The sequence below is a fragment of the Vulpes lagopus genome, chromosome 23 (genome assembly GCF_018345385.1).
Source record: "Vulpes lagopus strain Blue_001 chromosome 23, ASM1834538v1, whole genome shotgun sequence".
Taxonomy (NCBI): Eukaryota; Metazoa; Chordata; class Mammalia; order Carnivora; family Canidae; genus Vulpes; species Vulpes lagopus.
This window is the reverse complement of record NC_054846.1, coordinates 52612966-52639579: the sequence shown is the minus strand read 5'-3', so window position 1 is coordinate 52639579 and position 26614 is coordinate 52612966. Positions and strand designations below refer to the sequence as shown.

General features: G+C 33.4%; 1 protein-coding gene across 2 annotated transcripts in view; it reads left to right on the top strand.

Moving 5' to 3' along the window:
- Positions 1–26614, top strand: part of AGBL4 (AGBL carboxypeptidase 4) — a 1348432-nt gene that overhangs the window by 272126 nt on the left and 1049692 nt on the right. For both annotated transcript variants that reach the window (XM_041739178.1, XM_041739177.1), the window contains exon 3: positions 17806–17930. In XM_041739178.1, coding sequence (XP_041595112.1) covers positions 17806–17930 — 125 coding nt within the window. The remainder of the gene's footprint in view (positions 1–17805; positions 17931–26614) is intronic.

Below are 26614 nucleotides of genomic sequence, written 5' to 3'. Positions count from 1 at the left end.
TGTCTATAAGAAACTCATTTTAAACCAAAATACAGGGATCCCTGGGTGGCGTAGTGGTTTGGCGCCTGCCTTTGGCCCAGGGCGCGATCCTGGAGACCCGGGATCGAATCCCATGTCGGGCTCCGGGTGCATGGAGCCTGCTTCTCCCTCTGCCTGTCTCTCTCTCTCTCTCTCTCTCTCTCTGTGACTATCATAAATAAATAAAAAAAAAAATTAAAAAAAAAGAACTTTTTTTTTAAACCAAAATACACCTCCAGATTGAAAGTGAAAGGGTGGAGAACCATTTATCATGCTAATGTATATCAAAAGAAAGCTGGGATGGCAATTCTTATATCAGACAAATTAGATTTTAAACCAAAGACTATAGTAAGAGATGAAGAAGGGCACTATTTCATACGTAAAGGATCTATCCAAGAAGATCTAACAATTGTAAATATTTATGCTCCTAGTGTGGGAGCAGCCAAGTATATAAAGCAATTAATAACAAAATTGAAGAAATACATTGATAATAATACAATAATAGCAGGGGACATTAACACCCCACTCACAGTGATGGATAGATCATCTCAGCAGAAGATCAACAAGAAAACAAAGGCTTTGAATGACACGCTGGACCAGATGGACTTCACTGATATATTGAGAGAATTTCCTCCTAAAGTAGCAGAATACACATTCTTCTCAAGTGCACATAGAACATTTTCCAGAACAGGTCACAGACTGAGCACAAATCAGGTCTCAGTTGGTATCAAGGGATTGGGATTATTCAGTGCATATTTTTAGACCATAATGATTTGAAACTTGAATTCAATCACCGGAGGAAATTTGTCAGGAAGTCAAATATCTCAGGTTAAAGAGCATCCTACTAGTGAATGGATGGGTCAGTCAGGAAATTAAAGAAGATTTAAAAATTCATGGAAACAAGTGAAAATGAAAACACCATTGTTGGAAACCTTTTGGATGCAGCAAAAGTATTCCTAAGAGGGAAATACATAGCAATACAAGCTTTTCTCAAGAAAGAAGAAAAGTTTCAAATATGCAACATAACCATATACCTATAGGAGCTGGAGAGAGAACAGTGAGTAAAGCCTAAACTAAGCAGAAGAGAATTAATAAAGATGAGAGCAGAAATCAATGAAATACAAACCAAAAGAATAGTAGAACAGATCAATGAAACTAGAAGCTGGTTCTTTGAAAGAATAAGATCAATAAATTCTTAGCCAGACGTATCAAAAAGAAAAGAAAAAGGGCCTAGATTAATGAAATCATGAATAAAAGAGGAGAGATCACGACCAACACCACAGAAATACAAACAATTTTAAGAACATATTATGAACAACAACTACATGCCAACAAATTAGGCAATCTGGAAGAAATGAAGGCATTTCTGGAAACTTACAAACTTACCAAAACTGAAACAGGAAGAAATGGAAAATCTGAACAGACCCATAACCATCAAGAAAATTGAAGCATTCATCAAAAATCTCTCAACAATCAAGAGTCCAGGGCCAGATGGTTTCCCAGGGGAATTTTACCAGACATTTAAAGAAGAACTAATACATATTCTTCTGAAGATATTTCAAACAATAGAAATGGAAGGAAAACTTCCACACTCGTTCTATGAGGCCAAAACCAAAAGACCCCACCAAAAGAGAGAATTACAGACAATATCCTTGAGGAATATGGATGCCAAAATTTTCACCAAGATACTAGTCAATAGGATCCTGCAGTACATCAAAAGAATTATTCACCATGACCAAGTGGAATTTATACCTGTGCTGCAAGGTTCGTTCAACCTCTGCAAATCAATGAGATACATCACATTAATAAAAGAAAGGACAAGAACCATATGGTCTTCTCAACTGATACAGAAAAAGCATTTGACAAAATACAACATCCTTTCTTGATTAAAACTCTCCACAGTGTAAGAATAGAGGGAACATACCTCAAGATCATAAACGCCATCTATGAAAAGCCCACAGCAAGTATCATTCTCAATAGGGCGAAACTGAGAGCCTTTCCCCTAAATCAGGCACAGTACAGGGATGTCCACTCTCACCACTGTTGTCCAACATAGTACTGTTTCTCCTAGCCTCAGCAATCAGACAACAAAAAGAAATAAAAGGCATTTAGATTGGCAAAGAAGTCAAACTCTCACTCTTCACAGATGACATGATACTTTATGTGGAAAATCCAGAAGACTTCACCCAAATTCCTGGAACTCATACAGGAATTCAGCAACATGGCAGTATAAAAAATCAGTTGCATTTCTATACACTAATAATGAGACAGAAGAAAGAGAAATTAAGGGATCGATCTCATTTATAATTGCATCTGAAACCACAAGGTACCGAGGAATAAAAATAACCAAAGAAGTAAAGTATCTCTACTCTAAAAACTGTGGATTGGAAGAATAAATATTTTTAAAATGTCTGTGCTATCCAGTGCAATCTACACATTCAACGCAATCTCAATCAAAATATCATGAGCATTTTTCACAGAAATGGGGCAAATAATCCTAAAATTTGTATGGAACCAGAAAAGACCCTGAATAGTCAGAGGAAAACAAAAACTAGAAAGCCTTTTTAATCTTTGAAGAAGAATGACTTTGAAAATGTCACCCAAACTTCAAATCTCTATTTTTACTCTCATTGTAGGGGGAGTTATAAAACATTAATTATTCATCACGTATTCAATGTTTAATTGCTGGTTAATAGATCCTAATATATATAAAGTAAATCATGTTGTTTATATGGAGAATCAATTTCTGTATTATCAAGATGAAAATATGCTCTTAACCCTAGGAGTCAGAGGTAACTCTCCATTTCTTAAGCCACAGCAGCTTAATGGTTGGAAGCAAGGACTGTTTTAATTTTGTGTGGCCTTGAAGCTTATGTAATTTCAGAGAGTCTTCTTTAAGAAAAATTTTACAAAATTCTGAAAACAAGGGGTGCCCCAGTGGCTCAATTTGTTGGGTGTCTGACTCTTGATTTTGGCTAGGGTAATGATTTCAGGGTCTTGAGATCAGGCCTGCATTAGGCTCTGCACTTAGTGTGGAGGCTGCTTGAAATTCTCTGTCTCTGTCTCTCTGTCTCTGTCCCTCCTCTTGCTCTCTCTCTCTCTCTCTCTCTCTCTCTTTCAAAAAATAAAGACATAAAATATTTGAGAAAGATATCTAAAATCTTATGAATATAAAATTATGTGTTCATAATAAAAAGGAGATCACAATAAATTACTAGCATCTTAGGGATTCAGGTTCCCTTATGCTGCAACCTCTGTAGGCCATTTACCAGAAATGCTTTAAAGAAGTGCAGCCTTGCTTTCCTTTTTTATCATAAATATCTGCAGTTTGAACCTTGAAACTGAAACTTCATTTGTTTCTCAGTAAACTTAGCTCTGTTTGGAAGGAAACTTTGGCTAGCTGGTTAAACCTGCCAAATTATCATCCAACCCTTTCTTAAGTTCTGTGCAGATGATAAATTCACTTTTAAGCTGTCCTCACGGTTCTTTAATGAAAGAAAATTTTACTCTTACTATTTTTCATGAGTTACTGGTTTTCCCCTTCTTTCCCATGGAAGTTAATCAGACATTTAAATAAAATTGTGAAGTGAGGAAGAAGGATTTTTCCCTTAACAAACACCTGTGAATTTTAACTATGTAATATACTCCTTACTTTCATTATTCGTGAGTTCTTATCCTTTCTTGTTTGACTCATTGCAATATATTCCTGTGTATTGTCACTGCTTCTGTCTTAAGCTTTATTCAGGTCTCTCATTTCCTCTTTCTACTGTCCCTAGATAAATCTTCTAGCAATGAAATTTGTTGTACTACTCCTTTTGTTTAAAATCCTCCAGTAGCACCCCATTTCCTTATCCTAATCTTACCTCTTCAACCTTTGTCCTAGGATTCTTGACATTATTAGACCCTGGTCATACTGGCCTAACCTCCTTGTCTCATTGCCCTATGCTCTTCTACATAATGTTCCTTCTGCCTTCACTCATTTGACATCTGGAAGGCTACTATTCATCCTTTGAGAATAACTCAAGTGTCAATTCTGTTTACCCCTTGCCAGCCTTGCAACCTCAAGTAGGGTTAGGCTTTTTCACTTCTATGTCCTTATAACAGTTTTTGCATATTTAGACCATGATTCTTAACATGTTTTATAATAACTACTTTTTTGTTAGTTTTGCTCACTTCATTGATAGCCTCTTTTATCTCAGCTCTGTATTTCTGTGCACCAGGAAATCTTCTTACCCTTCTGTTCATATCATCTCATTTAATCCTTACAACATCTTTATGAATTTACAGCTGGAACATTTGAGGTACAATCTTTAGTCTAAGGACACACAGCTAGTAAGGAGTAGAGGTGTGAATCGAAGCAGTCTAATTCCAGAGTCTGTCCTTTTAATCACCATTTTCTACCAACAAATTAGAATCTCTAGTGAATAGCAGAATCCCTGCTACATAAGTAGTGCTTAATAAATACTTGGTGATTGAACCAAAGGGACACAGGATTTCTTTAGCTTCTTTTGGTAGCTGAAATGTATTACCATAATGTTATGTTTGGATACATTTATTGCTGGAGTCAGTATTTTTTGGTTTTACCTTGGAGAGGATGTATTTTTGAGGATATTCATGCAGTTACTATGTTTTTTTCAAGTTTTTTCTTTCAGTATTTGTTGGATAAAGAGTTAATTATGATTCTGCATTGTTGATTATTACACACTGCAATATAACAGGGATATGACTACAATAATATGACTAGTGATTTCTGTCCCTTTGTCTTCCTAGTGGTTTTGATCAGGCAAAAGCATAGTTTTACAAATCTCTTTTTAAAAAAACTGTGGTCCAAAATCAGAAACCTTTTCCCAGGATGAAGTGGATTTACCCAGGAGAGGGAGATTAACTCCTTGAGGGATGCAGGAACCATTTGGAAAATTACCCTATTCAATCTCTGAATGATATCCAGAAAGATATTTCTCTCACGTGGATGAGCACTTTGTTTTTTGAGAGGATCTTCCCCATCTAACTAGTTAAATTGGTACATTTACTTTTCTGTAGAAGGCAAGATTTTGGAGATTAACAAACTAGACAGGATGGGAAAGTCCTATGACCTTTGCTAATTTTCTAGCATAGTGCGGTTTCTTCCCTCTCATTTTCAAGGGCTCCTCATCTTTATTTAATATTTTAGTGATGCTAGTATAATTTGGGTTTCCTTCTATCAGAGAATGATATAACTGAAAAAAGCTGCAGAGGGTCAGTTGCGTGGACTCTGAATTTCAGTTCACCAGTTCCAATGGGCATTTTATTTTATTTTTTAATTAAAAAATTTTGGGGGGGATCCCTGGGTGGCTCAGCGGCTCAGTGCCCGCCTTTGGCCCAGGGTGTGATCCTGGAGTCCCGGGATTGAGTCCCACGTCAGGCTCCCTGCATGGAGCTTGCGTCTCCCTCTGCCTGTGTCTCTGCCTCTCTCTCTCTCTCTCTCTCTTTCTCTCTTTCTCTCTCTCTCTCTGCCTCTCTCTCTCTCTATCATGAATAAATCAATAAAATCTTAATTTTTTTTTTAAGAGAGAGAATGCACATGAGGGGGGTGAGGAGCTGAAGGAGAGAGAGCAAGAGAATCTCGAGCAGGCTGCTTACTCAGGGCAGAACCCCACACTGGTCTCAGTCTTGGGACCCTGAGATCATGACCTGAGCTGACATTAACAGTCGGTTGCTTAACCAACTGATCTACCCAGGCACCCCCCCGCCATAGGCACTTTAATTCATAATATACTTACACATTGATCCTTGTCTACTTCCTAAATAGTTTAGTTTTCAGTTTAAAATTTCTTGTGAAGAATAAAAGATCTGAAGAAAAACACTGAGAAAACAGAGCCCTTTAGAAAGCTGGGATACATTTTTGCATGTAGTTTTTTCTTTTCTGAAAACAGAAAGCTTCCATATTTCTCTGTAGAGAGGTTTTGGAGAATTCCCTAATATTCTAGGAAAAAAGAAAATATAGCCAAAACAAGAAAGAAAAATAAATACCTCATTATTCTGGAAAATAAAGTAAAATGTCTAATAAGAGTTTTACATAAAGGAAATAAACCACCATCTTAAGGGCAAGTGTAAATGTTATTTAGGTTGACTGACTTCTAAAGATAACTTTCAGTGGACAAACACAAAATAAAATCAATTCACAATTTTTAAGATTTGTTATTGGAGATTTTTATGGCTTTTGTTTTTCACCAGTTTATTTTTGTCTGTAGAAGATATAACAATAACTCACTTTTGCACAGCATCCTATGATTTCCTTTGGGAAATTATTTATCATAAGACTTGATACTTAGATTGAAATGATCCACCTGTGTGATTATTGCTTCAGCTTGACTATGAACTCCATGAAGACAAGTACTTACTTATTCATATTTGTATTTTCAGTGCCCAGCATGAGGTCTACATTGGAATAGACCTCTGAAATGTTGCCACAATAACTGCCATTTATATTATTTAACAAGTTTGGGAATTTATTTTTATTTATACATTTATTCAACAGATATTTATTGAGTATCTTTTTGGGGCTGGATACTAGTACCGGGGTGTAACAGTAAATAAAACAGAAAAATATTCCTGAGCTTACATTTTTACCAGATGGTACAAAAATAAACAATACTCAAAAAATAAGTAATTTGTATGGTATACTTGAATATGGTGAGTGCTGCGAGGAAATTTAGAGTAGGTGAGATGAATCAAGAATGTGGGAAAAATGTGTTTTTCAATATTAAATATGGTGGTCAGGTTGGCTTCTTTTAAGAAAGTAGATTTCAGCAATAATTTGAATGATGTTATAATCTATGTAAAAATATGGGGAAAGAGAAGTTTAGGAAGACAGAATAGCCATTGATAATCCAGAATAGCCATTGATAATCCCTTAAAACTGAGGTGTGTGTGATGTGACAAGAAAGAGAAATAGTAAGGAAGTCAAGTGATGTGAGGACAAGAGATAAGATCAGAGAGGTGAAAGGGAGATAGATCACATTGATTGATTGATTTAAAAGTTATTACTTTTAGTGAGAGAGATTGAATGTGAGCAGGATGAGGGGCAGAGGGAAAGTCTCCTCAAATAGACTACTCCCTAAGTGTAGAGCATGACGGGGATGGGGTCTCGATCCCAGCACTCTGAGACCATGACCTGAACAGAAATTAAGAGTCACATGGTTAATTGACTGAGCCATGAAGGCACTACTCATGTAGAATCTTTTAAAAACTTCAGGTTTGGTGGGTGCCTCAACGATTGAACATCTGCTTTGGCTCAGATTGTGATCCTGGGGTCCTGGGATCGAGTCCCACATCAGGGTCCCTACAGGGAGCCTTTTTCTCCTTCTGCCTCTGTCTCTGCATCTCTGTGTCTCTCATGAATAAATAAATACATTCTTTAAAAAAAAAAAACACTTCAGGTTTACTTTCAAATAAGTGCTAAACCTCTTGAGGGTTTTGAACAAAATGTGACATGATCTCTTTTATGTGTTGGAAAAATTACTTTGGCTTTATGTTGAGAATAGAGTATTGGGGTGCAGATAAGGAGAGTAGTTACAAACAATCCGGGTGGGAGAGTATAGTTGCTTGAGTTAAAGTGATATCTGTGGAGGTAAAGAAAAGTGCTTGGATTGTAGAAATATTTGAAAGGATTCTTGGATGGATATACTTAGTTATTAAGTATGAAATTAAGACTCCATAGGTGACTCCAGTACTTTTGGGCTTAAGCATTGACTGTGTAATTTATATATATAATTTCATTTGATAATAAAATATTTTATCTTTGACAGACAAGAAAACTGAAGTCAAGAGCAATTAAATTTGGCAAAACTTCAAAATTTATAAGCAGTGGTGCTAGTATTCAAATCTATATCTAAATCTGAGGGTTTTGATTTTTTTTTAATATAAAAGAGCAGATAAGATGGTCTTCTTAAAATTTGTAATGTTGGCCTTATGCTATGGTTTTATGTTTTAAATTCCCACATGTCAGGATGCCTGGGTGGCTCAGCAGTTGAGTGTCTGTCTTTGGCTAAAGGCATGATCCCGGAGTCCCGGATCAAGTCCCACATCGGGCTCCCCACCTGGAGCCTGCTTCTCCCTCTGCCTGTGTCTCTACCTCTCCCTCTGTGTCTCTCATGAATAAATAAATAAAATCTTAAAAAAACAAATTCCTACATGTCATTTAAATCAGTGACCTCTTCCCAAAATGAAAAAAAATTAATATAATAAGTAGTTTAATTCTGAATGTTTTTTTGTTTTATTTATTTGAGACTCTTGTTGGGTGCATTTTTATACTTCTTATGTCTTCTTGTTGGCTTGCTCCTTTGTTATTATAAAACATCCTCCTTTGTGTCTAACAACTTTTGTCTTAAAGTTGATTTTTCTGATATTATTATGAGTATTCCATCTTTCTTTTGTTGTGTTTGGTATGTTTATTATTTTCCTTTCTTCTAACTATCAATCTTGTGAGTTTGTATCTAAAGTGCATCTCTTATAGACTGCATGCATATGGTTGGTTCATTAAAAAAAAAATCTATTTTGACATTTTCTGCCTTTTAATTGGAGTGTTTAACATTTTACATTTATTGTGATTATTGAGATGTAAGATTATTTTGCCACCACTTTCACTATGTTTTATGTCTTTCCCTATCTCTTTCTCCATTACTGCTTTTATGTTAAATAGATATTATCTGGTGTGCCATTTTAATTCTCTTCTTACTGATTTTACTATTTTTTATTTTACTGTATTTTAAAATTTCTTTCTTTAATTGCCCTGAAAATTAAAATGAACTTAATTAAATTGATACCAGCATAGTTTGAATTGATATCAAGTCAATTTCAATAATATATATGGAATACATATATTTATTGTTATACAAATTATATCTGGATATAGTATGTATACTCCATACAGATTTATAATGATTCCTTTATATCAGTAAGAGAAAAAAAAATCAACAGAATTAAAATGTTTATACTTTATGCTTTTATTATGTAGTTATTTTTACTGGTGCTTTTATTCTTCTTGTGGATTTCAGTTATGCTTTAGTGTTCTTTCACTACAGCCATAATGCTATCCTGTAGTTTTCTTGTAGAGCACATTTTTAAATCTGATGGTGTCGGGCAGCCCAGGTGGCTCAGCAGTTTAGTGCCACCTGCAGCCTGGGTTGTGATCATGGAGACCTGGGATCAAGCCCCACATCGAGCTTCCTGCGTGGAGCCTGCTTCTTTCTCTGCCTATGTCTCTGCCTCTCTCTCTCTCTCTCTGAATAAATAAATAAATAAATAAATAAATAAATAAATAAATAAATAAATAAATCTTTAAAAAATAAATAAATCTGATGATGTCTTAACTTTCTCATTTTTGAATAATACTTTTTGCTGGCTATCAAATTCTTGTTCAGCACTTTGTGTTATTCCACTGTCTTCTGACTACCATTATTCTTAATGATAAATCAGCCATTAATTTTACTGAGGATTTCTTGTAAATGAGGAGTTGGCTTCTGTGTTGCTGAGGTAAAGTTCTTTTTGTCTTTGTCTTTTCACAGTTTGATTATGATATATCTAGGAGTGGATCACTCTTTTTTCAGAGGTAGAAAAAGAAAGTCTTAAGTCCTTTAAAAACTTATTGAAATTTTAGACTACTTGTGTCTTGTTGGCATTGGCTTTTTATTCCCATCTAGCGATGTCTGTTTTTTTTTGTTTTTGTTTTTGTTTTTTTTTTAATTCATGAGAGACAGAGATACAGGCAGAAGGAGAAGCAGGCTCCATGCAGGAAGCCTGATCCCAAGCCTGATCAAGCCTGACTTGATCCCAAGAATCTAGGATCATATCCTAAGCTGAAGGCAGACGCTTTAACCACTGAGCCACTCAGGCGTCCTATAATCTCTGCTTTTTATTGGGATGCTTACTCTATTCATATATCAGTTATATTTAATGTAATTATTGATATGTTAGGATTAAATGAACCTATTAATTTTCTTATTGTCCATTCTGTTTCTGTTACTTTGTTGCATTTTACTGACTTTACAATTAAAAAAAAAGGCTTTTTATTATTCTATATTTTTTCTTTGGATTCTTGGTGAAACTATTTTATATTTATTTTATTGGTTGCTCTGGAACAATATTCACTCATAATTTATTAAACTTCTATAATATTTTGTCTAAAAATTTATTTTTTAGAGTGATTTTAGGTATTTGTTACAACTGATGAACCTACATTGACACATCATAGTCACCCAAAGTCCATAGTTTACATTAGCGTTCACTCTTTGTATTGTATATTCTATTATTCTATTGTTTTGGATAAATATATAATTATAAGTATCTACCATTATAGTCATACAGAGTATTTTCACTGCCCTAAATATTCTCTGTTCCCTGGCTATTAATTTCTGTTCTTTCCAACTTCTGGTCTTTTAACTGTCCATGGCTTTGCCTTTCCCAGAATGTCATATGGTTGGAATCATACCATATGCAGCCTTTCAGATCAGTTACTTTTGCTTATTAATATACATTTTATTTTTTCATATCTTTTCCATGGCTTGATAACTTATCAAACCCTTTTAGGGTCCTTATTTTACCACTTCAAATTTAATACTTCACATTTGATACCTTGAACTTGTAATTACTAATCCTTTTTTTCCTCAAAATTTATTCTTCCTACTTCCTACTTTCCATCTCAGAAAATGTAGTTACCTCATATCAAATTCTATTTCTCATTTCAATTTTTGTTACTATTTGTCATATATTTTGCTTCTCTGTACTGTGTAAACTGCCCTTAAAATATAATTTTTGAACTTTGAACAATTATCTTGAAAGAAATTATGAGACAAATAAAAGCAGTCTTAAATTTACCACTTATTTAGTATTTTTAATGATGTTCATTTATTTTTATAAGTATTAGGTCTATCTAGTATAACTTCCTGTCTTTTATTTTTTATTTTTTTAAAAGATTTTATTTATTTATTCATGAGAGACAAAGAGAGAGAGAGAGAGGCAGAGACAGGCAGTTGGAGAAGCAGGCTCCATGCAGGGAGCCTGATGTGGGACTTGATCCCGGGTCTCCAGGATCAAGCCCTGGATTGAAGGTGGTGCTAAACCGCTGAGCCACCCGGGCTGCCCACTTCCTGTCTTTTAGGTGGTTGGTATAGGTTTACTGGTAATGAATTTTCTGTTTTTGTTTATTTTGTTTTGTTTTATTTTACCCTAATTTTTCAATATGTTTTCACTGGATATTGAATTCTGGGTTGAGAGTTTTATTCTTTCATTACTTTAGAGATGTTCTTTCTTAAAAGTTAATGGTTATTCTTAGGGATGCCCGGGTGGCTCAGTGGTTGAGCATCTGCCTTCAGCTCAGGGCTCAGGGCATGATCCCGGTCCGGATATTCAGTCCCTCATTGGGCTCCATGAGGGGAGCCTCTTCTCCCTCTATCTCTCTGCCTCTCTCTCTGTTTCTCTCATGAATAAATAAATAAAGTCTTTAAAAAAATTAGTTAATGGTTATTCTTAGAAGTCAATGGTTATTTTTAGTGTTGTTCACATCTATATTTTATGGCTTTTCTTCTGGTTTTGCTTAAGATTTTCTCTGTTTTTTATCAGTTTAAGTATTATGTACTTTGGTTGAGTTTTCTATTTTTTCTGCATAAGGTTTCCTGAGATTCTAAGATATTTAAGCCATTTTAAAAATTACCTTTGAGAAATTTTTGGCATTATTAAAAACATTTTGTTCTATCTTCTCATTCTCTTCTCAGACCCATTTTACATGTGTGTTAGAACATTTGTTATTATTCCATGAGTTATGAGGCCTCAGTTAATTTTTCAATTTTTTCCTCTAAGTTCTTAAGATCACATGATTTTTTAATAGATCCATCTTCAAGTTTATTGACTGTGCACTAGCTCTACTCTAATGTTAAGTCCATCCTCTTAATTTTCCACTTAAGGTATTGTGCTTTTTATTTTTAGGATTTTTATTTAGTCTTTATAGACATTTCTGTTTCTTTAGAAATTCTGTATTTTTCAAATAGGAAAATTACATTTTTCTTTAATTCTATTAAGATGTTTTTGTTTTTTAACAGTATTTATAATAATTCATTTAAAGTTTTTTTTTCCTGTTAATAGTACGACTGATCTCAGAGTGAATTTATATTGTTTGCCTCCGCGCTTTTGATTATGGGTGATATATATCTTTGAGTATCTTGTAATTTTTGACTGTACATGGACAGAATGGAAAGTACATTATAGAAAGTGAATTCTGTTATCTTTTTGGGTATATTAGTGTATAGTGTAGAAAGCAGTTTATATTATCTTTTCAAGTTTATTACTGTTTATTTTAGAAGACAGTTCATTTGCTTATCACCTCAAGGCTGATCACCTTAAACTTCTGTATGTATGGTTTAAAATTTTATTGATGTAGATTGGGTGGAAAACCTAGGTATTTCCAAACTATTCTAACTTGGGCCCAAACTTTGTCTCTTATGGAGATATTATCAGGGCTTGGTTTTCAATTTTATTAGTGAAATTATGGAATATTTCTTTCTCAGTACATGGTTTCTATTGCTAAGGTATGTCCCTATTGGTATCTCAACTGGGTGTTATGCCTGAGGGATCAAAAGTTTTTCAATTCTGAGTGTACTCGGTTCTTACCACCCTATTACCCAGCATAGTTTCATCCCTAGTAATTCTGCTTTTCTTTCATCATTGTAGTATGTTCTATTTGATAAAACTAATGTAGTTTCACTGTGTGCCTGGGGCTGCCTAGCTTGGAGCTATAGACTTACAGGAAATGATCTCAGAGTTTTCTGTGTTATCCATTCCCCATCACCACCATGTATATGTTTTGTCCTGTCAGATGACCTACCTCACAAATTGTGCGTGCTTCAATAGACTATTGTGGGAGTTCATCCTGTGAATGTCTCTTTTCCCAGGGATTGCTGTATAATGTTGCTTATTTTCTAATGTCCAAACAGGTGTTTCATATATTTGACCTGCTATATAGTTCTTTACAATGGGGCTAATCTCTTAATGGTTAGTACAATATGACTGAGCCAAAAATAGAGATGTTGTTTTTATCATATAATTTTTCTGCTTTTATTCATACAACATATTTGATTTTTGTTAAAATGAATATTTGATTTGATTCTTTTTTTAGTTGGTTGTTTTCTTATTAGAAATTGTACATTTTGGGGTGCCTGGGTGGCTCAGTTGTTTGTATCTGCCTTTGGCTCAGGTCATGAACTCAGGGTCCTGGGATCAAGCCCCACATCAGGCTTCCCACTCAGCAGAGAGCCTGCTGCTGCCCCTGCTTGTGTTCTCTTTCTCTCTGTCAAATAAATAAATAAGATCTTTTAAAAAATTTGTTGAGACTTGCTTTATGAACCAGCATATAATCAATTTTGGTAAATGTAGCATGTGCATTTGAAAAAAATATATACACATTATTCTTTAAATATCAAATGTTTCATAATTAGAATAAGGTAGCTTTTTTAGTCACATTTTCAATTTGTCTCAATTCTTTGTGAATATATTTTCTTGATTTTGCTCAGTTTGTGGTTTTGGTATGTTGAAATTTCTCACTGTAATTATGAATTTGTCTCTATCTTCTATTTTGTCAAATTTTACGTACATCTTTTGGGGATGTGTTAATAGATGTATATACTTCTAAGATTTTTATATCTTCTTAATGGAATTATCCTTTTATATATGTCTGAAAATCAATTATCAAAGCCTCTATCATAAGAAACTTTTTAAAAAGTAATAATTTAAAACAAGACAAAATAAAAAGTATAAGGAAGGAAGTAATAAAAGATTAGAAAATTAAAGAAAATTTTAATGTACTCTATAGAAAATGTAATATGTTAAAAAGTATTGTGAAAAATACTTTTAATACAATACACTCTAGTCTAGTTCAACCAGGAAAAATAAAGAGAAAGAAAACACATTAATATAATAGTTGACTATAGTATTGTAGAACTTTTATACATCAAACTAGCAAAAGACAAAAACAACAAAAATATAGTGAATTATTTATACCAATACATTAGAAAAATATATGAAATAAACAATTTTTTCATCATAAAATATTTTTGATTATTTCTCTTTTTAAAAAATATTTTATTTCCTTATTTGAGAGAAGAGAGAGAGCAAGAGAGCACACATGAGTATAGGGGAGGGGCAGAAGGAGAGGGAGAAGCAGGCTCCCCCCTGAGCAGGGAGCCTGATGCCAGGCTTGATCCCAGAACCTTGGCATTATGATTTGAGTGGAAAGCAGATGCTTAAACAACTGAGCCACCTAGGTGCCCCATCCTTGTTCATTTCCAGTAATATTTCTTGATTTAAAGCCTAGCTTGTCTGATACAAATATAGGTACAGTAACTTTCTTCCTTAGAGTGCTTTCCTGTTATAACTTTTTCATTCCTTTATCATTCAGTTTTTCTGTGTGCTTAAATACAAAGTTGTACTTATAAGCAATATATATTCAAGTTTTTCATCTAGAATAAAAATTTTTTCTTTGTGATATTTAGTGAGTATATTTAACGCATTTACTCACATACTTGTGTTTGAAATCTACATTTTATTTTTTGTTTTGTATTTGTCCTTTATTTTGAATTTCTATTTGTTTTCTTGCTTTTTGTATAAGTGGAAGGAAACCAAATGATATATAGGCATTGTCTTTTATTTACAAATAGCCATTTTTAGAAGGTCAAAAATTGCCACTTTGTTGAAATATTAGAGATAAATGAGGAAAGAATTGTTTATGCATACACACAGAGAAGATATTCTTCATAGGAATGGTGAAGACGGTCAACAGGATAGTTACAGAAGATCAAAGATTAGATGCTTATTATTATTTGAAACTATAAACTTAGTGAAAGCAAAGACTATATCTGTTTATTATCTCTTCTGTTTTACAACATATAACATGATGCTTTTTGAATGAATAACTGATTGAATACATGGATGAATGTGTTGACTGTGACTATAGCATATTCCAAAGATAGCACAATGGAGTCTAAAAATCTTTATTTCAAGGTCTTGCCCTAGTGCTTTACAGTATGAATTCAACGAAACACTAAATATTTCTGAGTAAAGATACTCATCATGGGGTCATGGCGAGGCTTTAATAAAATAAAGGATGTCAACTCATTTTGAAACTGTAAATTTTTAGACACAAATTGTGCCTTATTAATAGGTACCATTGATGGCAACAATTTTAAGACATTATTATATATCAAAACCTATTTATAGTGTTCCAGAATTAAAAACAAAATAAAAATTTTCCTTTGAGTGATGAAATGCATATTAATGTTTAATTTTTCAACCACAACTTTTAGATGGCCAAAAATAGTGTTATTCTTCACTTCTTGTTTTTTTTAAAGGTTGTAATTGTATTAATCATTATAACTTATACTTTCAATTTATATTATCTCTGTATTCTTCCAACCATCTATGTTATATAGAGAAGCTATTAGTCTAGTGATTAGAGTCATGTTGCTGGAATTCAAATCCCAACTCTGACTTTTACTTACTTACATGCTATATAACTTAGGCTAAGTTATTTTTTGTATCTTTTTCCCTTGCTGTTCTCTTCTACAAAAGGAGGATTGTAATGGTTCTACTCCACAGGGGTTGTTGTGAGACTTGAATAAGTTAGTACACCTACCATTTTGGGTAGTATGTAGAAATGCTCAGAAAATGTTTTCAATTGAAAATTAATATAGTAATTTCTAAGAAATAAATATTCAAACTTTATTGATGTAATCCTTACCTTAAGTTGAAAAAACAGAGGTTGGATGAAGTTAACTGAATTTCCAATGTCATTCAGTAAATGGCAGAGGTAAAATTTGAGCCTAGATCTTCTGATTGCAAGCTCATTGCTCTGCGCAATAATATTCTGCCCTCTATAACATAGGGCTTAGTAAATATTTTTGCATGATAATAATAGAAAGAACCAACTTAATGAGTAATCTCCTCGGGAATTCTGAAGACAGTCAAAACTAGAAAAATTAAGTTTTTGGTTTTAATTAGTTGATACTTGTAGTTTCCTATCAGTGCATTTTTAAGAAATATGTGTATTCTTAATTGGAAGTAACTGATTGTTTTGGTTCTGGAAGGAGGAATAAATCTGGCTTCTTACGCCAAATTTTAATGAAAGCAAATAAAATTACCCTAAGGTTAATTGATAAGGTTTTGAGGGAAGTATTATCTTATTATCTTGGATCACTGCCTGATTAATCCTAGATTCAGGCAGCCAAAGAATGGTACAGCTGAAAGGAAACTTCATGATTAGGTAACTCAATATTCTCATTTAGTAGATGAAGCCCTCAGAGGGTGAATAACTTTGGTATTATTGCACAGAGAGTCAGTTGAGCTAGAATTCAGGTCTGCTGATTCCCGGGCTAGTATTCCATCTGTGACAATGCGACTAATGCTTAGTTAAAATAAGTAACATGCTAGTAGAATTAGAAAAAGAATTAATTGAAAACATTAGTACATTTAAGATTAAAGTTTAACTATGAGTGTTCTTTTCGAGAAAGACATACTAGAGCTTTTTTTAAAAAAATATTTTATTCATTTATTCATGAGAGACAGAGAGAGACAGAGAGGCAGGGACACAGGGAGAGGGAGAAGCAGCCCGATTCGGGACTTGATCCCAGGACTTGATCCCGGGACTCCAGGATCACACCCTGGGCTGAAGGCAGGCACTAAACCGCTGAGCCACCCAGGGATCCCCGAGAGCTTATTTTAAAGTAGGATACTACTATGCTCTTCAGGTACAATAGAGTACTGATTTCTCAGTCAATTTCTTTGTTGCTGTCTTTTATTATCTTTACTCTTTTTCAGATGTTGATTATCTGACTTGGGAATTCACCAGACTATTTGCTTTATTTTTTATCCCATCACATTGTGACAATTATGGGCATTTTACTGCTCATTAGAATAGAAGTTAAAGAGAGGAGATACAATGAATGGAAGTAACACCTAAGTTTATACATTTTTTTCTTTTTCATAAATTTGAAGTATAATTAACATACGGTGTTATATTATTTTCAGGTGTACAGTGTAATGATTCAACAGTTCTATTTATTACCCAGTGCTCATCAAGATAATGTACTCTTGATCACCTTTACTTACTTCACCCCTCTCTCACCAACCTCCCCTCTGTCAACCTACATTTTTGATACAACTGTTCTATTGGTAGAGAAAATGGAAATTGATTTCATGGCTGTTTGTGAATTTGCCATTATTTTTCTTATGAAGCAACTACTTGTAATTTTTGTTTAAAACCTTATTTTACATATCCTTTAATACGCTCTGATAGAAGTTTGGAAATTACCGAAAATACTACAAACTGCTGGGCAATGTTGTGAGAATTAAATAAGATCAAGTATATTAGAGTTAGTGGAAGTTTGTATAAAGCTTAATACAAAATACATATATTATCGTCCTTTTTTAAAACTAGAAAGTTTGTTTGTGATTCTTTTTGGCTTATCGGAGCTTGCTACATCCTCCATTGAACATCCCAAACTAAAAATCTGTCACTTGTAGCACAAACAGATCTGGGTGATAAGAACTGAAAGAGTTGCTTGTACCACAGCAAGGACTAGCTGGAAGGCTCCTCTTATCCTGTGCTGTATTCAGAGTTGGCGGCCTTATAGAGTGTGAATGCTGAACCTACAAGTACTGAATAATGACAAATGTTGCTGTCAGAGCTCATAGTATTTAAGTGTATGTGCTATTGAGCTGCATGAACTTCTATTAAAACATGATTCTTTTAATTTTTATCACCAGGTAACCTTGGACGGGTGGACCAGGTCTCTGAATTTGAGTATGACTTATTCATTAGGCCGGATACCTGTAATCCACGATTCCGAGTCTGGTTCAACTTTACTGTTGAAAATGTGAAAGAATCACAGGTGAGGGAAATATTGGATATCTTTAGTGTGGTTTTGGTAAGAAGATTATGCCTTTGTTTTACTTTAGAAATCTCAAAATAATGTCCAGATTAAGAATATATACTTGTGTATCTCTAGCAATGATATAGTTTTAAGAGATATGCAGAGATGTACAGGTATAAAATGCTGGCTTTTATTATCTGGTGGATATTAAATAATACAAATATATTATCTAAGAACAAAAAAATGTTCTTTATTGATTGAAGAATTAGCATAATGTGCTGGATTTCTTTGAGGAGTATTATAAGGAACCATTGGAAGTGACTTGTTACTATGTTTATTATAGAGTGCTGTTTTCTATATTATTTTTTGGAAAGACTTGTGAGGGAAAGACATTATTTTTTGGAAAGACATGAGACATTATTTTTTGGAAAGACATGATTTCTCACAGGCCTCAGTTTCAGAAAGAGTTTTCTTCTTTTGTATAAACAAGTGGTTATATGTTAAAAATAATATGATTCTTATAACTCCTCCTACTTGCTTTTTTTAATCTGTTGGAAAATTCAAGAGCCAATTTTATAGCGCTTGCTAATGATTCTTGAAAACTTTGTGGCTTGTACTTCTGTGTACTACTTTTTCTTTCATTCTGATCATATTAATCTGTCTTTAAACACAATTTCTTCATCGACATTTTCTATTTAGATGTATGTTTTTTCTATGTATGTTTTTTATAATCCTGTTCAAATATTTGGAGTGAGAGTATATTGTAAATAGAACTAAATGCATATGACTTGAACAAACATTAATAAACATCTAATACTAAGAAATCATTTATCATTCTGTTATATTAGGACATCTAATCATGGAAAGACTGCACAGTCTTTGTACATATAGCGATATGATTCTTTTAAGCAAATGAAAACATAGCCCCATAACCTAATATCTATCTGCCTTCTTCCTTCAGGGTCATCTTTCTCTAATATACTTGGGAGAAAGGGAAGGTTGGCTTAATTTTCCCTCCCAAGTCAGTCCCTCCTTTAATTAGTTACTTGCTTCTTTTTTTTTTTTTTTTAGTTACTTGCTTCTCTCCATTTTTCTCAACTGCAATTTGATTCATGTGTCTGACATTGATCAGTGCCTGGAATTTAGGGACTGACTGGCATGCTGCCTTCAGCAAGAGAGGGGTGCAGGAAGCAGTCACTCCACTCTACTGTTGATTCTCTTAATTCTTTCAACACCACTGGCACATGACTGTATGTAATAACACATATGTATGTAATGTTTAATTAAGCTTAAGAGCTAACTGGAAGGAATTAAATAGATGGGAGAATTATCTATATTGTTGGCTAAACATGATTTAGGGTAAGTGGGAAAAAATTTTAAAACCACAGAAAGCTCCTCAGGGACATACTTTAGTTCCTAGCTTTGCTTCTTAGTTTCACTTATTCTCCAATGAGAGAATTCCTTTTTCAGCTTCTCATATTAAGAATAACAATATTTTCCCCTTTACCCACCTTAGGAAAACCTACACTTTTCCTGACCAGGGGTTCACCTGATGATAGGATTACCCACTTTTTCCAACAAAATAATTAGTAATTCACAAATGCATTTTCAAGTTTATGTTACTGAATCCTAAGAGTATAATTTATAGCAGGAGACTATAGCCACATCTACAAGACTGAGTTTTGGTACTCCACCTTCAGGTCCTCTATCAAGATCTCTCTGCTTCTTAGATAGACACACAACCTCTCATTCTTCTGTTGGTGTCTCATGTCAGTAACTTATAGTTGTAACATATAGCACTGAGAAACAAACAATAATTCCGAAGCAATACAGTCAATTCATAAGAAGGAAGGGAAGCATTTTCTTAAAAGCAGTATAATCTGCCAGGATTTCTAATTTCCCAAAGGGGTTTACTATTTTCCTTTTTATGCATAGCACATGCACATCCTTCAGCTTGCATTTTGCATCCAGGAATTGACTAACTCCTAAGAAATGAGACCTGTTACTTTTCAAACTGAAGAATCTTCTATCCTAATTATATCTTTGCTAAATAGAGACTTAGTGAAAGCTCTGAAATTATTATGTTTCTTTAGCTTTGGGCCACATTAAATTCTTAGCCCAGTTTTTCTTGCATTTTAGTCTCTGTACAAATAATCTTACATAGCTCCTCTAGTCAGGGGGAATGGTGGGGAGTGGTTTGATTAGACAGGGAAAATGTGTTTTTTGTTTTGTTTTGCTTTTGTTTTTAGAGGGAGAGGGAGACAAGAGTATCTTAAGCAAGCTCCATGCTGGAGCTCACAACCCTGAGCTTATGACCTGAGCTGAAATCAAGAGCCCATTGCTCAACCAACTGAGCCATCCAGGTACCCAGGAAAATATGTTTCTTAAGTGATACTACCTGAGATAGATTTTTGGACAGATTGCTCATAAATTTCAGTTTCTTGTTCTTTGCTCTTCTAGTTGCTTACAGGTATGTTCTTTTTGTTGTTTTAAAGGTTTCTTCCAGAATGTTATAATTTTTATACTATATGCTAAAGTCAGACAGCTCTTTTGCAGTCTTGTCTATCAGTTAAGCAAGTAACATGAATGCATTCCAAGGAATTATTCTAATAAGAAAGTTGGTGCTGTTTTTATGAATGCTTATTTTTAAAGTTGGAGGAGCCAATATTTACTCTGACTCTCTGGGTTTCTATCTTCATATCCAGTACTATTCTACTGTTGTTACAATTAGAAATCATGAACATGTTTATCTGGTTTCCTGGAGTGTGATTCTTTATCAGCCATTTCTTTGGGCCATTGCTTCATCAACTGTAATCACATAATATAGTAATGGAAATCTGTCTCAAGATGGCATACAGATCTGCTAGAAAGATACAATATATATCTCTAGCTCACAGGATATTTGTTTTCATGGTTGTCTACATAAAAGAGAATGGTTTTGCTATTAGGTTTGACTTGTCAGGTCTGTTTTTATAATGTCTCTTCCTATCATCTTTTCTATCTCTCTAATTTCCGTTAAAATGAGACCTTCATGAATGTAATCTAGTCAGGAACCTTATTTAGGGTTTGGTGATAGCAAGCAAAAGAAGTATTAGTCATCAAAGTCTGAGTCCATTAAATGAATGTTAAAAATTACAGCATCAAATATACCATACAAACAAGTCTAGCTCTTTGGTTATTTCCCTTGACGTTTGTAAGAAGTGATAAAAGCTTGAAACATATGGTGATGTATTCTAGGACTGATAAAACCCCCCAAAGTAGTTGCTAAATAGTGTGTTTGCAAGAGTCTATGCAAACTAATGTCATGACATCTTTATTAAAAGGTAATTTTCTCTCTGAAGAACATGTATTAAATACTCTAATGTGGAAATTTATTCTTGATGCAGCAAAATACTTGTGTGATATGAAAATGAATCTTCTTATTTAAATACTCATGATAAAACTTCAGCTACTAAGAGGGGGGAAATGATATATCTTGACTTTTAAACACTCTTTTCTTTCCCTTATATTGTTTCTATCTCTTTAATTTTACCTCTTTTTGATTAAAGTAGCTGATGCCCAATGTGTTTGGAAAATATAGACAATTATTAGAAGCAGAAAAAAAGCACACACATGTGATCATACTATCTGGAAACAAATGTTATTAATGTCTTGGCATATTTACTGCTAGGCTTTTTATTTCCTACTTTATTTTTTGGAGCACAATTAAATTTTATACCATATATGAATTTTTATGTTTTGCTTTTAAAGAAACTAAATAGTACACAAGCAATTTTCTGTCACTAAAAACTTCATAAACATGGCTGTATAATAGCCTTCTACTACTGGACCATTTTCTTAATCTTGGGCATAAAGATTATATTCCATTATCTGTTGTTATAAATAAGCATAGTGAATATCTTCATGTATGAAATATTACCCTTATTTCATTTTGCTTACTTAGGATAAATTCCTAGGAGGGGAATTGATAGACAAGTGATAAAAATATTTTTGAACTCTTGATACATATTCTGTATTAGTATCAGAATATTTATACCATTCTACTGTCCTTTTAGTGGTCAATGAGATCCTTCTCCTTGAATTTCTTGCTTTTAATTGTTTCCATGAATTCAGTATTTCATATATTTAGAATAAATTGTTTCTTTTTTCTCACTTACTTTGAAATTTTACACAGGTAAATGGGATATAATGTAGTTATATATAGTATATATACATATATATGTAGTTTCAGGACTCTAGTCATAAAGGAATTAATTACATTCCAGCAACAATGTGAGACAACAAAACAGATGTATTTATTATTTTGGCTCTTTTTCTTAATTCATCAATCCTCTTTAGTTTGGTTGTGCCAACCAACCTCTGAGGTATGTGATGGAAAATTTTTTTTAAAGTGTTTTTTAAACTATGAAGTATTTGTTACATTACTATAAGCAGTAATGTTGCTTAATCACACACACACTTTTATATATAACATGTCTGAATTGAACTTCAAAATTCCAATAATTTACAGTTTCTTTAGTCTCCATGCTGGAGATTTTAGTTCAGTGAAACATCATCCTGGTGAAAATTATCAGTGCACTGAGGCAGCATATCACAATAGAAAGAGCATAGATAATGGACTCAAACACATTTGATTTAAATCCTGATTCTGATACTTGTGAGTTGTTTTACCCTTGATCAGTTAAATTAATCTAAGTTTTCCATCTGTAACTGAATATAGTACTACAACTTCATGTAAGTATTATAAAAATTATATGAGACAATGTATGCAAATTTCCTACTGTAGTGTTTGTAGATAGATATTAGGAGCTCATATTTTTTTAGGTTTATTTGTATCCTATTTGTATTTTGGAATATATTATTTACTGGTTCCAGAGCTTTTTCTCTTCTGTCTTATGCTGCCTTTCAAAATATCATCTCAATAGATGCATAGAAATCAGTAGCTAAAATTTAAAACCCATTTGAGCAAGATTTGAGCAAACTAGGATGAGAAAGGATCTTTTTTATTTGATAAAGGATCTCTTCAGAGAATCAAGACCAAGCATCATACGTAATTGTGAATGAAACTTTAAAAGCATCCATTTGAAAATTAAAGGTGACATAAACACATGGAAAGATATTCCATGCTCACGGATTAAAAGAGTTAATATTGTTAAAATGTCCATATTATCCAAAGCAATCTGTATATTTAATGCTATCCTATCAGTATACCCACAGCATTTTTCACAAAACTAGAACAAAGAATACTAAAATGTGTATGGAACCGCAAGAGACCTCAAATAACCAAAGCAATCTTGAAAAGGAATAGGATGAAACTGGAGGTATCACAACTCCAAATTTTAAGATATGTTGCAAAATTATAGGTATCAAAATAATATGGTACTGGCACAAAAAAAGACACATAGATCAAGGGAACAGAATATAAAATCCAGAAATAAAGCCATGATTATATGGTCAATTAATTTATTACAAAAGAGGAAAGAAAATGCAATGGGAAAAAGGCAACCTATTCAGCAAATGGTGTTGGGAAAGCTGGAGAGCTACATGCAAAAGAATTTAAGTGGACCACTTTCTTACACTATACACAAAAATAAACTCAAAATTGATTAAAGATCTACATGTGAGCCTTGAAACTATAAAAATCCTAGAAGAGGGCACACAGACAGTAATTTCTTTGACATCAGCCATAGCAACAAATTTCTAGACATGTCACCTGAAGCAATGGAAACAAAAGCAAAAATAAACATTGGAACTACATCAAAATAAAAGACTTTGCACAGCAACGGAAACCCTCATTAAAACAAAAAGACGGTTTACCGAATGTGAGAAGATATTTGCAAATGACATATCATTAAAGGGTTAGTCTTTAAAATATATAAAGAACTTATACAACTCAACAACTGAAAATGAATAATACTACCAAAATGGGGAGACTTAACAGACTTTCTCAAAACAAAGAAAAGCATAAGGATGGCAAACACACTTGAAAAGATGCTCAACATCACTCATCATCAGGGAAATGCAAATCAAAATCACAAGGTGATATCACTTCACACCTTTTGGAATGACTAAAATAAAAAACACAGGAGATAATGAATGTTGGCAGGGATGTGGAGAAAAAGGAACCCTCATGTACTGTTGGTGGAAATGCAAACTGGTATGGCCAGTGTGGAAAACAATATGTTGGTTCCTCAAAACATTAAAAATAGAAGTACCATAAAATTCAGTAATTCTACTACTGGGTATTTACCCAAAAATATAAAAACACTAATTTGAAAAGATATATGCATCTCTATACATATTGCAGCATTATTTTAATAGTAAAGATACAGAAGCAACCCAAGTGTCCATTGACAGATGAATGGATAAAGAAGATGTGATACACACACACACACACACACACACACACACACACACATAATGGAATATTACTCAGCCATAAAAAGAACGAAATCTTATTGGCAACAACATGGATGGATCTAGAGGCTATAATGTGGAAAAGTTAGTCAAAGGAAGACAAATACCATATGATTTCACCCATATATGGAAGTTAAGAAAAAACAACTGAACAAAGAAAAAAAAAAAGACAAACCAAAAAATAGATTCTGAACTATAGAGGACAAACTGGTGGTTGCCAGAGGTGAGGTAGGTGGGGAAATGGATGAAATAGGTAAAGAGGATTAAAAGTACACTTATCTTGATGTGCACTGAGTAATGTATGGAATTGTTAAATAATTATACAGTATATCTGTAACTAATATAGCACTGTATGTTATTTATACTGGCATTAAAAAATAAATTAAAAATCCATCCAGTTGAAAGCCAAGAGGAAGCCATGAATGACTTTATCAATATAGTTTTCAGAATTGTAATGGAGTCTCTAAGCAATAAGATAAAAAAAGTAAACAAATGAGATAAGGCATTAGAAAGAAAGAAACACAATTATGACTTTATGAATATGATTGACAATAAAAGATAATCTATAGGCAAACTATTAGAACTAATACAGAGCTGAGAAATATTCTTGTATACAAGATCAATGTGTGTAACTTAATAATTTTCCTTTAATATTAGCATAATAAACTAGAAAATACAATCAGAAAAAATTTCATGTATCACAGAAACATCAACAAAGAAATTAGGATACATAAAGAGAAGCCTAAAAAAGATGTTTAGGGTTTAAGACTTTATGAAAAAAAACTATAGCACTTTATTAAAAGATATCAAAGAAGGCGTAAACAATTAGGGAAGATATACTTTTCTTTTTTTAAATAGAGAGGGATGGGGACGAGGGAGAGGAGAGGGTGAGAGGTGCCCCATGGAGGACATACTTTTATTCAACAAATATTTGATGAATACCTCTTTGTTCTAGATATAGTTGTAGCACTTGGAATATAGCAATCAAGTTAGAAAAAAAAAAGGAGCACTTGTGGGGTTTGCATTCTAGGTATAACATTGGGTTAAAGAGAAGGGCAAAAAAATAGACAACAAATGTATTAAAAGTGATAATTTTTAAAAGAAAATTAGAACAAGTTAAGAAAGATATGTAGAGTAGAACAAAATGAATAGTCATTATATGAGGCCTTCTTGAGAAGGTAATGTTTGAGCAAAGACAAAAGAAGTAAGGAAATATACTTTACAAATACCCGGTAGAAGGGCATTCTTGTAAGCTGCCAATGTCCTATGGTAGGATCATACCTGATTCATTTGAGGTACAACAAAGAAACCAGTGTGATCAAGACTGTGTGAGCAAGGCAGAAAGTAGAACAAGATACGGTTAAAGAAGTACGTATGTGGTAGGATAGCAGTGGGTGGGTTAGAGTGATGATTTTATAGGATCTGGCAAATCATAGTAGAGTAATTATCTTTTACTATGAAACAGAAAAATTAGAGTTATATATAACAGAGTAGTTATATGATATGACTGAGATCATATAATTATTGGCATTTCTCTCTTAAAAGTAGACATTAAAAACAGAATGGGTCCAAGGATAGAAACAGGAATCCAGTATGGAGACTTTTACAGTAATTTCAGTGAGAGGGATAGTGGTTTGGACTGTTATGGTAACAATTTTTTTTTTTTTTTATGGTAACAATTTAAATGGTGAGAAGTGTTTGAAAGTATGACCAGAGGGTTTTCTTCTGGATTTGATATGGAATGTGATCAAGAGATCAATCAAAGATGATTTTAGGGTTTTGGCATAAGTACCTGATCTACAAAGAAGGCAGCCAGAGGAGCATGTTTTGGGAGAAAGATAAGTTCAGTTTTAGACAGTTAAATATGACATACCTATCATATATTTAAATACACTACTAAATAGGCAGTTGGGATACATGAATCTGGAGTCTGAAAGAGAACTCAGAATTGAAGCTATATATTTGGAAATTGCTGGCATACAGATAATATTTAAAGTCATAATAAGGGGATAATTTTACTAAAGGAATAAGTGTAAATGGAGAAGAGGAGAGGATTAAGTAGTGAATTTAAGGACCTCTGGCCAAGGAGCCAATAAAGGAAACTGAAAAGAACAGGTTGCTAGTAGGAGGAATCCAAGTGTATATTATCTTGGAATACAAATGAAGAACAATCATGAAAGAGAAGTGAGTAATGCTTGGTGATAAATGCTGCTGATAGTTTAAGTTAGATGGGGACACAGGATTGACTGTTGGATTTGGTATTGTGGAAGTAGTTAATGACCCTG